Here is a 14,157-nt window from a genome sequence, read left to right on the forward strand (position 1 = left end):
TTCTAGCTGCTTGTGCCAAGAGAAATAATCCAAAGGAATTCAGTGTCCATATGTCTATTCTTCCTCTGATGCCCAGAGAGGATAGTGCTTTTAGATATATCTTTCTGGATATTGGGCATGAGAAGAGGTGGTGGTTTCTTATCACTGGAACTGCATTAAATAGGGACATTCAGTGCTGGTTATAACCCAATTCATGAGTTTGTCTAGAGTTGAGAATCTGTTGTGGACAGCAAGTGAGGTGACAAAAGAGTGTCTATGGTATGGTTCTTAAACTATATGGAGAATGGCCAGCTAACTGTGGGGGATTTTGTCTTAGATGGGACCAGGCAGATCAGCCTGTAAACAAGCCAGAGGAAAGGTTCCAAGTTACTTGTCCTCTGCTATTGGGTCAATTAGCTGTGAAGACAAACAGAACACAGAGAACAAAGTTTCTAAGAACAAGAGACCCACTAAAGATTAGGTATCCTGCTGTAGTTATCATATGCCACACGCACACGAAAAAGTCAATAATACCACATAACCAGGGTAACACTCCCCCTCAAGCTGGACAATATTGTAAGCTCCTGGCTTGCTAAAATGAACTTAACCCGGGCATTCCCCAATGACTTTTTTTTATCAAAAAAGAAGAATATTATTAAAAGAGAAAGAATGTATAAGACTGAAGAATAAGAAATCCTCCACTAAAGAACAAAAGAGAAAAAGCAGAAAAATAAAATATCAACACAATACAGCAACCCTATCACGCTGAACATCCTCTAAAGACAAACCCTAGAAACAACCAGCAGCAACAGCCCATAATGAAGCCAAATCTTGACTGTGATCCCAAACCAAGACCAAAAAAAGAGTGTTCCTTTCCATCCAAAAACCTCACAACATAGCATACATCCCAAATCTCCCAAGGGCTCATTTTTCTTTGCTCCTGTTACATTACCACTTCACCCAAAAGCATAAGCAGTAAGATTGTGGGCCAACAATGTATATCAAGCTTTTAACACTCCCACACATGCAGCCCAATAGCACATGAGAGATAAACAAAGAATGAGTAACACCCATATGGCGAATTAGATGATTTGTAACCAACACACAATAAACGCAGGTAACAAGACTAGAACCCAGAACCTCATGGAAACCATAGCTCTGATACCATGTTAGATTACCACTTTACATAGAAGCTCAAGTTGTTAGGCTGTAAGCAAACAATGTATATCAAGCTTTTAATAGATCCTTCCAAACCCCGAAAAAGAAATAGCCAACATATCCTCCACCAACCCCAGACAAACCCAACAAACTAAACATTCCCCAATAAAACCAATGAGTCTATTACAAATCCTCTACAAGAATGAACAATGCAAAAATAAATGAGAGACGGATCCAAAACTTGTCAATCAAAGAATACACACATCCAAGGATAAAGCTTTAGAAGACCTCCTACTCTGCAACATATTGTGTTGGACTACCATTTAGCTCAGAGCTAAAGCTTTTAGGCTGTGGGCCAATAATGTATATCAAGCCTTAACACTATACCCCATGCAGGCCAATTGCGTGTGGAAAGATAAACAAATGATAAACAACACCGATTACATGGCATGAGATAATCCTTAGCAAACAAACAATAAACCCAAGCAACAAAACCAGAATCTAAGACCTCTCAGCAACCATATCTCTAATACCATGTTAGATAACCACTTCACCTAAAAGCTTAAGCTCTTGTTGTAAGTGAACAATGTACATACATATTGTTAGTGTTAACTTTATAGAGAACAAACAACCAAATAAATACCTTAATATTAGAAGGAATTCTGGCCTTCCAAATATTATGATAGAAAGAAAAGACAGTTCTACTGAATTAAAAAGATCTTCTCATCTCAAGAATCTATAGAAAGGAGCTAGTGCATCTTCTTAGAGAATCCATCAGATTGATTTACAAATTTGAAAATTGTCATAGATCATAATTTCCAAAAAGAAACATTCAAAACACTCAAGACACGCAAATTTAGGACAAGGAATGTCCAATATGGCCCGCCACCTCCTGAGACGGCCTAAGGCCTAATATACCTATTGTGTTTTTCTTTTTTCTTTCTTTTGCTTTTTCTTCTTCCTTTTTTTCTTTGGCTAAATGACTACTTGTTCTTGAATTAATACTTTGCATGCTTCTTATTGCCAGTTGCTTCATATGATGATACTTTTAAGCTTAAGTTATAAATCTGAAAGTACTTATTTAGATGTGTAGCATTGAATAATGAAACATGAATGCTAGCAATGAACATAGAGAAATTTACTTATAAAATGTACATTAATGATGCCTATATTCATCATAAATTTACATTAATGCAATATTTTACATCTTAAACGAAAAAACAAAATACTAAATATTCCTAAATATGTAGTTTTAAATTAATTAACTGACATATCCAAGCCACGTTGTATCCATATTTTTTTTGAAAATGTTGTCATTTCAGTGTCATGTCATGCTCGTGTCACATCACTGCCAGTGCTTCTAGGATATATGATTCTAACTTTTCCCTTTGGACACCTATCTTTAATGTTGGCACTCTGCACCCATCTTTGTAGTCTAGTTTTTTTTTTTCCCCGCTTGGCTCCTAGTCTAGTTAGGTGCGCAGTAATTCTTTCCCCAGAGAAAACTGCAAGAAAGCACTAGTGCATGATTTTTAGGAAAACAGCATCAGACTGATTCACTATATTAGTTTGCATTATCAAAGACACCATGCAAGATTTTATCTTAAAAATAGTACCTTTTCTTATCAGCAAAAAGAGATTTCATTAAAGGGCACGTACCTGAAGACAGCAAGAAGAAACAAAACAGGAATCACTGACATGTAAAATGTCCAGAAAATTTAAAACAGAAAGTATCAAGCATAAAAAGCCCCTGAACCAAGAAGTGGAAGTGGTCAGCCATCTATCCTTCGGCATAAAGACAGGTGTGCCTGACCCTTCGAAGTCACTACTGTTCCCTTCTTTCCATGGAATCCAAAATATGGTAATAGGAACCAGGGACATAGTTGTTCTCTCTACTAGAACAAGATCCCTTCCAAGCCCAAATTTCCATCTCAATTATATTAGTTTTGGCCACTGCTGCCCTGTCATAACTAGAGCAAGATTCCAAAAGTTCTTCAACCGTCAACACTCAACGGAGTCAGCTTTGTTCTCACACAGGTAGATGTTAACCAAAGGCCTCTTTATATTATTGATAGTAAGAACTTTATCCAAAGTGGCGTCCCACACGAAGAAGACAACTTTGCTCGGAACTGGAGCCTTCCATATGCTTTTCCAGGGGAATATGAGGCTGATCTCACCCATTGTGATAAGATTCTTGTAGAAAGAATTGACAGGAAAAAAATGCCACTTTGTTGAGGCTCTACCTTCAATCATCTGACATGCTTGAAGGGCCAATACTGTAAAATTTTTGGAATGGCCAACACTGTAAACCTTGCGAAGAAAAGAATTGTAGTTGTCAACTTCCCAATCATTAGCATCCCTCAAAAAAGGTATGTCCCACAAGGCACCATTCTCAAAAAAGGTGGAAATGCAAACCAACTCTTGCATCTCTATCCTGTGCCAAGACTAAGCGATTATGATATTGGGTGCAAAGAGATGTTCCCCACCAAATATCATGCCAAAAAAAAAAAAGATGCTGTCTCCATTTCCCACAATGAGATTGATTGAAGAAAAGAAACTATCCCAACCCTTTCTGGTCCACTTCAAAGCCCCCACTGCTACAGGCTCACAAGTTTCATTGGAGATCAAACCATTATGGTCAAGCCCATACTTAGCCACAATAATCATTCATGAGACAATTTTTTTATCACAAAATTAAATATATTAAGAACAAGAAGAGAGAAAATCACAATCTAGGAGAGAACAATAGATTCTCAAGGCAGGGAAATTAAAAAAAGAAAAAGAAAATAAAAAAAAAAAACCAAGTAGAACTAACAAACACAAATTAAGTAAACCCCTCTTTAAACCCTTGCCTTCATAATTGATTGAGCTCTGATGCCATGCTAATTCCGGCAGACCTTCATTCACTTTCCTTTTAGCCCCATCCAATCAAAATTCATTCCCTCCAGGATCAGCCAACCACAATCCTTTGAACAATATCCCCCCAATTGTTCTACTTTTGTTTACCTCCTTTATCTATGTCATACTGAGCAACTTTAAGACTCCTCAACATAAAACTTCCAGCATCATCTATTCTTACAAATTTTGCCTCCCAGCACATTTGAATTCAGGCAATTGTTTACAAGCACATTTTTTCTTATTTTTCCCCTTCTTTGCTGATCAGCACTCATATGCCTTTGCAACCACAGCCATCTCACATTTATTTCCATTCTGTAAATTCCCAGAAATACTTACCTCTTGACATGAACCACTAATAAATCTCTAATCATTTTTCCCCCATCTGGCTTATTTTCTTGTTCCACCTGAGAGATTCCCGCTTTTGCGTCTGAGTAAAATTCTCATCCCCCCTTCCGAAGGATCCTGCTCATGCACATGCTTTGAGTAAAATTCTTGCTCCACCTTGTTGGGCCTGATAACTGCCTGAGCCCCCAATAACACCCCCCCCCCCCCACCCAGGGGTTTTTATTGGGGTGGGGTGGGATTGGTTGAAGAGTATTGCTTATTAGAAAGTAATTCAGACCCTCAGGCTTTAACTTCTAGTAACTGGCTCTTAGGCTTTGACGGCAGCACTTGAAGAATGGGCCTGATCCTTGGAATGGCCCACCACAGAAGCAGAAGCGTCCTCCATTTTTTTTCATAAAAAAGTATTCAAGTCTGACCCTTTCACACAATGGACCTTTTCAAGAGCCTCGCCCAGCTTAGATAATAAAGGGGCTCCTCCTCTGACAAATAACTGGACCAAGTCTAATACAATCAACCAGCTCACTGGCCCAACCTGTTCTCCTTTGATTAGATGTCTATGCTTTTACGTGATCATGCCATAAAATGTGAAATAGAAATATATTCCATTGTTTATGTTTCATTATTTTATGGTTCCATTGTTTTTCCATTAAAAAAAATGTTTCAATATTTTATAGTTTCTTAGTTTAGATTAGATTTATAATCAAAATAATATGCAGTGATGCATGAAATATAGTAAATAACTCAGAGTGATCTTTCATTCAGTAGTGACTTTTCATTCAGTGAAGCCAAGTCATCCTTTTGTCAATAAACATAACAAAGTAACAAAAGCTCAACTTAAGGAGAAAATGACTAGAGCTCCAAACATCTATTTGAGTAACCAAAGAAAATAGCAAAGTTAATGACTCAGAGATCGATGGTGCTATCCCTATTAACATGACTCACTCTAAATTACACATATGACTCGGACTAGGAACCAACTTCAACATTTCCAAGGATGGATGACCAAGCTCACAATGGGGAGTTCAGCTTCAAGTCCTTCACCAATAGTACTCCTTTTCTTTTTAAACCATCAAACAATTCAAGGATTTTGTAAGCTTGCTAATAGACTTAAGGTAACAGAGGCAGGAAAAACAGAAGGCAAGCCGTATGCTACAAACAACTAGAGTTGACCCATTAGCAAGGTAACACTAGACAATGCATTCTGGAATTCGGACAGAAGACTAAGTATACCATCACATGATCAATGACAGCAGAATCTACAATCCAAGGTCTAGAAGAAGATGTACTGGATGTAAGGCATGCACATGTTCACCTAATTAAGCAAGAAATGCACCAGGAACAGATACCTGCTGAGAAGCCTGAAACTGCAGAAACTAAGAATAGTCCTCTAGTATGGGGCACAATTCACTGTTCTCCAATTGTCAAAAAGATGGGAGCAGAATCAGTAGCTGCAACATTAGCTACTCCAGGGGCCTTACCATGCAGATCCCCCAACACTGATCAACGGTGTGGCCTAGATGTCCACAATGAGTGCACTTTCATGACATACTTGTACGGATGTACTACACGCTCCTCAACTACTAAACAGGCCAAGAACTCTGCTACGACTAAACTATGTAACTATATGGATATACCACTCTTTTGATAAAAGAAAAAGGCCGGCGCTAGTTCTGTACTTCCTAGAATCTGTATTCAAACTAGTTCAAGTTCAGGCATCAAACTAGCCAAAACTCAAACTGATATCCCCTCCCTTTGTTTCTACATCTTATGGATATTGGCAGCAACAGGTTACACAAAAAATCCAACTTCTCTTTCATAAATGCACTTTGTCTCCACAAAATACTCAGTAGCACTCTTTATCCCCCTATTGCAATTAAAAAACTCCAAGGAAACATCATGCATGCAAGTCAGATTTAGAATACAAAAGTTTAACATAATCTCACATCTCCTTGCAAGTACCAAGATGTGTACACTCGTAGCAATGTAAGGTTCCATGGAATTCCATAGCACTAAAACAATTAAGGCATACTCCTAAACTGAGCCCCTTTCTCTTGTCATCACTATGACCTGATGGAGTGAACGCTCAAACTTACCTGGCCCCAGCAAATAAATCTTGATGGCCTTAAACCACTGCAGACAGTGATTACTAAAGAATTTCTCAGTTATAATTTGTGGTGAAGTAACCAAGACCTGGGGTTTCATGGACTCCATCACTGAAAACTAAACATCAACAACTACAAAATAGCAACACAGCAACAACCAAGAATCACCAACAAATAACATAATGAAAGACTTACTGCTCATACCCACACAAATTCATCAAACCACAACTTAAGCAACAACAACAAGAAGAAGCCTTGAGTACCACTAGGTGGGATCAACTACATGAATCCTTTTCGGTCAATTCATCCAATCACCAAACCAAAACTTGAATGACCAAAAATTCATGAAACACAATCTTCACACATGAGATTATGATAATTAATAACATGATTTACTGTTTGAACCTAAGCTGATTAGGACAAATTGAAGAAAATACAAAAAAAAAAACAAAAAAAAAGCTTGACAGAGCCACACCCACAAACACATCGCACTGGAGTTGCTGAATAGTTGCATCTGAGGATGCGTGACGGTGAACACAGTGACAAGCTTCTGGGGTCTGGCTACTCTGTGATCTCTCAGATATCATACGGTGTTGGTTTTTTTAAAAACAGATTGGAGAAGATTAGATTGGATGGGTAGTGGGGTGACTGTGTTTCAGCAAGGATACCAGCAGGTAAAGGCTCGAGAATCACTGATAAGGCATAGCGTTCTTTGGTAGTCATGTGAAATCAATCAAGTCACATAATAGGCTTCAGGGTTTGATACTTTGGTTTGACTGTGGCTTGGTCATGGCTTCTTTAAGGTTATAGCTTTTGGATCCATGCTCTGGTACCATGTTAGAGAGAAAATAGATTAGAGGGAAGTTTCTAGAAACAGGAAGAACCCACTAATAATTAGGTCCACACTACTTATAATATGACTCATGTACATAAAAGTTCTTAACACATGGTAACAAGTAACACTTCACAAATTTGAAAAAATGAAGAAAATAACCAAACTGCCGTACTCAATGAACAAGTTGACATATAATCAGAAGATAAAGGTATTAAAATTATATATACATACAGACAAATATTTCACACCTTTAAAATCTCTTGAGCTTCACTTTCTGCCTTTCCAGATTTTATCAGCATCCAAAGACAAGCGTAATACAGGTTATTGACATGACCTACAGAAGAAAGAATGCGAACACTACACTTAAATCCATTAAGCCCACACACTCTTTTAACAGTCTTTCAAAGACTTAGCTTTAGTTCAGATAATGAATGTTAAATGCATGTCATTATATCCCAAAAATCTCCAAAGAAACTAGCAGAAGTTGAAAAAATATAGAAATACTGGAATAACTGAATTAACTTTCTGTGCTAGACTACTACTTACAATCATTTTGTCTCCATGCAAGATATTCTTGAAGAACCTCCATAGATGCACAGCTAATAACTTGCGAATGAAATGAGGGGGGATACCTCAACTCCTTCCCAGGAAAATATTCTTTCCATTTTATGGCATATAATGAAGTGAAGAAAGATACAATAACTGACAGAATTTTGCTGCAGTGATAAATATACTAATGAGTGACCAATAATTTTTCAAGTAAAAAATGGGAAAAGAAACTCTAGTGGAAATTTATATTTGTCAATTTGCATCTTCAGAAAATGATAATAGGATGGACGGGCAGGATAATTCATACTTCCCTGAAATTTTTTCAAATTATGCCAAGCCAAGCACTTGTACACCTCCCAATTAAGTGACAGGGGAAATAGGCAAAACTAGGCTAGGCAACTGATGTCCTATTCTCCTAGATGCACAGCTAAAGTCAAGGACAAGAGTGCTGGTTCCATCTCCTAGCTTAATTTTGTTTGTAATGATGTTATCCAAAAATATTTCTCGTATGATGAAGTTATCTCCAAAATTTATTAGAAACGATAACTTGCTCAGAAATGTACAGTCCATAATTGATTAAGCAAAAAATGCAAAACAAATCATCAAATACATCTTAAATATTGCAGGCACTCATCATGATCACGTAGGCAGATGACAAGGCGATCCAAAGTTACAACGATTCACTATTATGCCAGCAAATTATGATTTGGATCATTCATCACAAAATGTGGTCATTAGGGTCTTGGTACGCGATATTCAACATTTTGACCAAATGTATAGTGGCGCTATCACTACCTGGCACGCCTCTGGTAGAACTTGGATGTCCTCTTCAAAACAAAACTGCAAGCAATATGATCAAGAATAACAAAGGTTCAAATACTGAGCTTTCAAAGGTTCAAATTCTGAGCTTAATTGGAAAAAAAAAAATGATCTACTGCTATGAAAATTAAAAATAACTATAAATAAAAATATAGTACCTATATTCATCATTAAATCCATATGAGAAGACTATATCTGGATACTCCTCTAGCACAGAAGCTGCACATGACCTCATCAACTTCAACGCCCTCTTATCATTTGGTTTCTTAAACTCATGAGCCTCAGAAAATCTACCAGAGATAAAGATGTAAAATGAAACATAAAACCCAAGACTTCTGGACACAGCTTTATAAGCTTACAGACTTAACTCAAAATATGAACTGGAAAATCAACAAATCAGACATTAAGATTAGGCATTCAGAGGAAACACTATCACAGAATTTCTACAGCTTCATACACACTAACAAAGAATTAGTTAGTGATTATTCGTACAACCAACAAAAGAGATGTTTAAGGTCATCTCTAGTAATTATTTATAAAAAAAACAAAAAAAAAAAACAAAGAGTGAAAAACACGAGTGCAAAGGTGAATGTTTCAATCACTGGGGAATCGCAAACACCAGCTGGTCTCTCTAGTTAAACAAATATAAAAATAATACCAAAATCACTAAAACATTGCACCTATATGCATCAATTCAGTCAACTCACCTATTCAGCAAAACTCTGATGTATTACTTTTTTTTTTTTTTTTTTTTTCACCAAAACAGAAGAGATCTAATTAAGAAGATGAAGAAGTAAAACAAGGAGCATAAGAAATCCTCCCTAAAAGATACAAGAACAAAGAACAAAAAAAAATCAAAATAAATCAAAACAGCACAGCCAGCCAATCATGCTGTAACCAGAAAAAGAAAACCATTTGAAACATCCAGCTGCAAAAACCCACAATGAGGCTAGATACTGAATCCTATCCCAATGCATAAACAAAGACATCCCTTCCTCGTAACAATAAGAGCATTCAGCTCAAACAAAATTCCCCACAAAACAGCAAAACTTGCACACCTCCACAATGCTAAAGCATTTTTCCCTTTCCAAAACCTGAAAAAGAGATGACCAACAACTCCACCAACTCAGGACACACCCAACTCTCTCCAAAGAAGTCAAAGAGATTATTCCAGGCCCTCCAAGAAAAAGAGCAATGAAGGAACAGGTGAGAAGCAGATTCTGAATTTTCAAAACAACGAGAACACACACCTAGAGAAAAAGCCTTGGAAGGCCTCCTACTCTGCAGCAGATTGTTAGTGTTAACTCTATATTAGGAACAACCAAACAAATAAAAGGCTTAATCTTAGACGGGACCTTCACCTTCCAAATAGATCTATGAAGTGGGGGAAAGACAAGTTTTCATTGGTTAAATGCTCAAAAAAAACAAAAAAAAAAAAAAGAATGCAAGAATAGTCCCAAAAAGAATCAAGAATCCAGGAAAAGTAGTCTTTCCTTTCAGAAAGAAGCCTACCATCCAACAAACTTAATAAGGAGACAAGGTCCAACACCTCCCTATCATTAAGAGCCCTACGAAAACAGAAATCCCAATAGAAATCAGCCCCCTTAGATATAAAGAAAGAAGAAATAGATTCATTGCGCAAACAGTAAAATCCAAACAAAGGGGGAAAAGATGAGCAAAGTGAAGAATCCCCCACCCAATGTCTTCCCAAAACTGAATACCATACCCATTTCCAACAATAAATTTTGTAGAAGGAATAAAAAGAGGATATAATTGTGAAATACCGTTTCAAGGACTTTTACAAAAACATTTCAACCCATTATCCTGCAAGCTAAATTTACTTTTAATAATTTTGTGCCAAAGGGAGGACTCCTCTAAGGGAAATGCCACAACCATTCATCCATTGAAGAAATGTTCTTAGACACCAACTTACCAAGACCCAAGCCCCCCCCTCCCTTTTAGACCTACAAACAACCTTTCAACTAACCAAACAATCTTTATTCTCTGCCACCCAGACCAAAGGGAGTCTCTCACGATCTTCTCAATATTACTGGCTACCCTCAGAGGTATTCTAAAGAATGACAAGAAATAAAGCATCCTACCACCCATCCAATCTCTTAGACACCTTCTCCACCAAAGGAACCCAAAACCCAAACATTCTAGGATTACCACCTAGAGGCACAACTAGATAAATCAGAGTCCAATCAAGAATACCATACCTAGCTAAAGAGGACAATTCCAAAAGATCTAGAAATATCCAAATTAATACAAGTTAACCCTCTCTTTCCCAAATTTATTTTTAAATCAAAAACCCTCTCAAACAATTGCAAAATAGTAAGCACATCTTCCAAAAAACATAGTATCACATGCACAGTGAAGATGAGAAATCCCCCCCCCCCCCTCACTTCCCACCTCACTCCCTCTCATAAAACCTCTTTCGACAGCTTTGTATACCAATCTACTCAAAACATCTACCACAAGAACAACTAAAAAAGGAGAAAGAGGATCTTTGACCAAACCCTTTTCTTAGAAAGATTGTATCAAGGAAGTTATAACTTACTCAATCATAAGCCTTCTCAAAGACTACCTTAAAAACCACCCCTTTACTGCTCCTTCCACAAACATCCTCAACACCTCATTTGCCACTAATAGCATCTACTATCTTCCTACTCATCACAGAACACTTATGAGCCTCAAAAAATAGTATCTCCTATCATAAAACTCAGCCTCTCAGCTAAAACCTTTGCAATGATCTTATACACACAAGTCAATAACTGATAGGCCGAAAATCTACAACTTTAATAGACCCATTTTTCTTAGGCACCAATGTGATGATAGTTGATTTAACACCTTTACCCAAACTACTTTAAAAAAGGAATTCATTGAAGATCTTCATTAAATTCCCTCTAACGTTATCCTAACAATCTTGAAAAGAAAGCCATACTGAACCCATCCGGATCCAAAGCCTTATCCCTCTCCATCTTAAACACAACTGCCATAACCTCACTTTCCTCAAAAGGCCGCTCCAACCACCTCAACTAATCACTACAAATAGGCCTCCAATCCAACCCCTTTTTTTGTAATAAAAGAAGATATATTAATAAAGAGAATGTAAAAATCGGAGCGAGGATACTAACTCCTCTAAAAGAAAAAGAAAAAGAAAAATTAAAGCAAAGAACAAACATGAAAGAATAAAAATAGTAAAAAAATAAAATAAAAATAAAAATAAAAAACTGAACTTATCCAAGGAAGCCCCTCTTTAATCCCTTCCCATCATAGCTCATCAAAGACTTCAAATTCATTAATTCCCTCTAACCCATCTTTGCCTTAGATTTACCGTGATCAAGCCTAACATTATTTCCTCCAAGATCAGACGATGTGAGACCCAAGCTATCCAACAAATTCTGAGCTTGAATGTCTTTCTCAGTAGACTCCTGAACTGGATAAGGCAGAATTCAATATTTTATCTTCAATTCCTATTTAAAAGCATCATCCTCAAAAATATTAGTTCCATCTAAACCTTCCAGGGGAGGAGGCGGCACATAAGATAAATTGCCGAGACAATCATTATAAGAGTCAGAAAAAATCCTCACTGCTCCAGAATTTGATCCCAAAGTAAACCCTTGTCACATTCAAATTCACTACTACCAAAACTATCGCCCTCTAAACTTCCCCCCCCAATCTCTTTCTATCCTTGAATTAATCCTCACAACAATTGGCTCCTCCACTATACTTGAAACACCTTTAAAATCTCTCTTAAGAATTTTTTTTGTTCTGTCACCAGATGAATCCTGATTATCTATAAAACACTACCTCCTTTCAAAACCCAACTGCACTTTCTTATGACGAGCATAAACCTTTCGACTTCTCAAATTATCCGAATTGACTCCCCTATCATCTGAATTCCATTCCGAACCAACACAAGATTTTTCAATTCCAAAAGAATTAAAAGTCTTTGGAAGATCCCCCAAACTCAATCCAAGAAACCCGCCTACTATCATTCTTCTCAAGATTAGGAGATGCACCACTCTCTAGAAAATTAGTAGACTTTTTAACAGGCCACCTATCTGCTTCCGCCTCCTTTTCTTTTTTTATCTTCAGAGGAACTGCTTCTCTCCTCTTGATCACCATAGAAATCTTGTTAAAAGATGATTTAAGTGCTGAATCACACTCATCTTCCTCCTGTTCTAAGGAGAGATTAATTCCCACAGCCTCAAAACTTCTCATAAGAAGGCATTTTTTTTTTATTGGAAACCTGACTAAGCATTTCGGCCTGCCCTTCCAATTGTCCTAACTACGATTTACCCTGCTGAATTTTCTTCTCTCTAATCTGGCTGAATATAGAATCAAAAGTCTGCTCTTGAGCCTACTTAACCAACAGGCCCATCAGAGATTTTAAAAGGCCTTTATTGCTTTCAAACAGCCGACCATGTCTAAATTAATCGTCAAAGACCTAAACCCAGCCCACTCGACCTTCATCATCCCATTGTTCATGCAGAACACCCTAGCTGCCTCTGGACTAACCTCCCCCACCAGAACATTCTCCCTTAGAGAAGTAGATTGATTGTGCAGAACTGTCTGCAAGGTCTCCACTTGCATCTTCCCTCCATACCGAACACACACCACCTGTGGCACATCCTTAGGGATTGACCAAACTCAATCATCAAGAACCGAGCAAGCACCAACCTTAGGAATTGAAGAAACTCCACCAGCATCAGTTTTTCTTGTTACTATTTGACTATGGGATCGATCCTCATTCCTCCTTTTGCTATCAATCGCATCAATGCCTGACAAACAAGAGCTCACCAAAACATTTCCCAAACCGAAACCACCCATTTCCTCTGGATACTTTGAGGACAAAGATAGAATATCTTTTGCCTCCCTATCCATGTGCTAATTCCAGGAATTTCCCTGCCCTTGTCGCATGACTCACCATCCAATAATCAACAAAACCCACCTGAGATCTATGAACACCCTTGCTTAAAATTCCAGCAAGAGAAAAGAATCACTGTGTGAACCATTTTGCTGCAGCTGAAGAAAATCGAACCCACTGATTACACTACAGATTCTTCTCTAAACAAACAAAGCTCCAACCTTCCCTGCTTTATCCAATTTCAGATCGACGGATTTCCCTTCAATCTGGACTGAATGAATACCCATCATCAATAACTAACAGCATTGAGATCAAGAGAGTGAGTCAAGGTCCTTCGCAAGAGAGAGAGAACCATCATCGCATGTCCTCAGATTAAACACTGTTAAAGCTGTGACTAGGAAGCATAAAGAGCCTTCGAGAGTTCCTCCTTTCCTGTTGTTATTGACCTTCGAGAGAAAATATTCCAACAGCAGCCAAGCTTGAAGATGTAAAAAGGATGGGAAAGAGCGAGCTTGAGAGAGAGTGCAAGGGAGCTAGGGCTTTGAACCTTCAGGAAAGAAGACACTGCAAGCCTTCAACGAGGGTCGCGAGCCTCACTA

At 37.7% G+C, this 14,157-nt stretch overlaps 1 protein-coding gene across 13 annotated transcripts in view; it reads right to left on the reverse strand.

Annotated features, from left to right (window-relative positions):
* LOC131160183 (tRNA(His) guanylyltransferase 2-like) overlaps positions 1 to 14,157 on the reverse strand; it is a 69,172-nt gene that overhangs the window by 31,849 nt on the left and 23,166 nt on the right. For all 13 annotated transcript variants that reach the window (XM_058115573.1, XM_058115583.1, XM_058115577.1 and 10 more), the window contains 4 exons: positions 8,844 to 8,975; positions 8,662 to 8,706; positions 7,864 to 8,033; positions 7,566 to 7,651 (listed from right to left, as the gene is read on the reverse strand). In XM_058115573.1, coding sequence (XP_057971556.1) covers positions 7,566 to 7,651; positions 7,864 to 8,033; positions 8,662 to 8,706; positions 8,844 to 8,975 — 433 coding nt within the window. The remainder of the gene's footprint in view (positions 1 to 7,565; positions 7,652 to 7,863; positions 8,034 to 8,661; positions 8,707 to 8,843; positions 8,976 to 14,157) is intronic.

This window comes from Malania oleifera, chromosome 7 (assembly GCF_029873635.1).
Source record: "Malania oleifera isolate guangnan ecotype guangnan chromosome 7, ASM2987363v1, whole genome shotgun sequence".
Taxonomy (NCBI): domain Eukaryota; kingdom Viridiplantae; phylum Streptophyta; class Magnoliopsida; order Santalales; family Ximeniaceae; genus Malania; species Malania oleifera.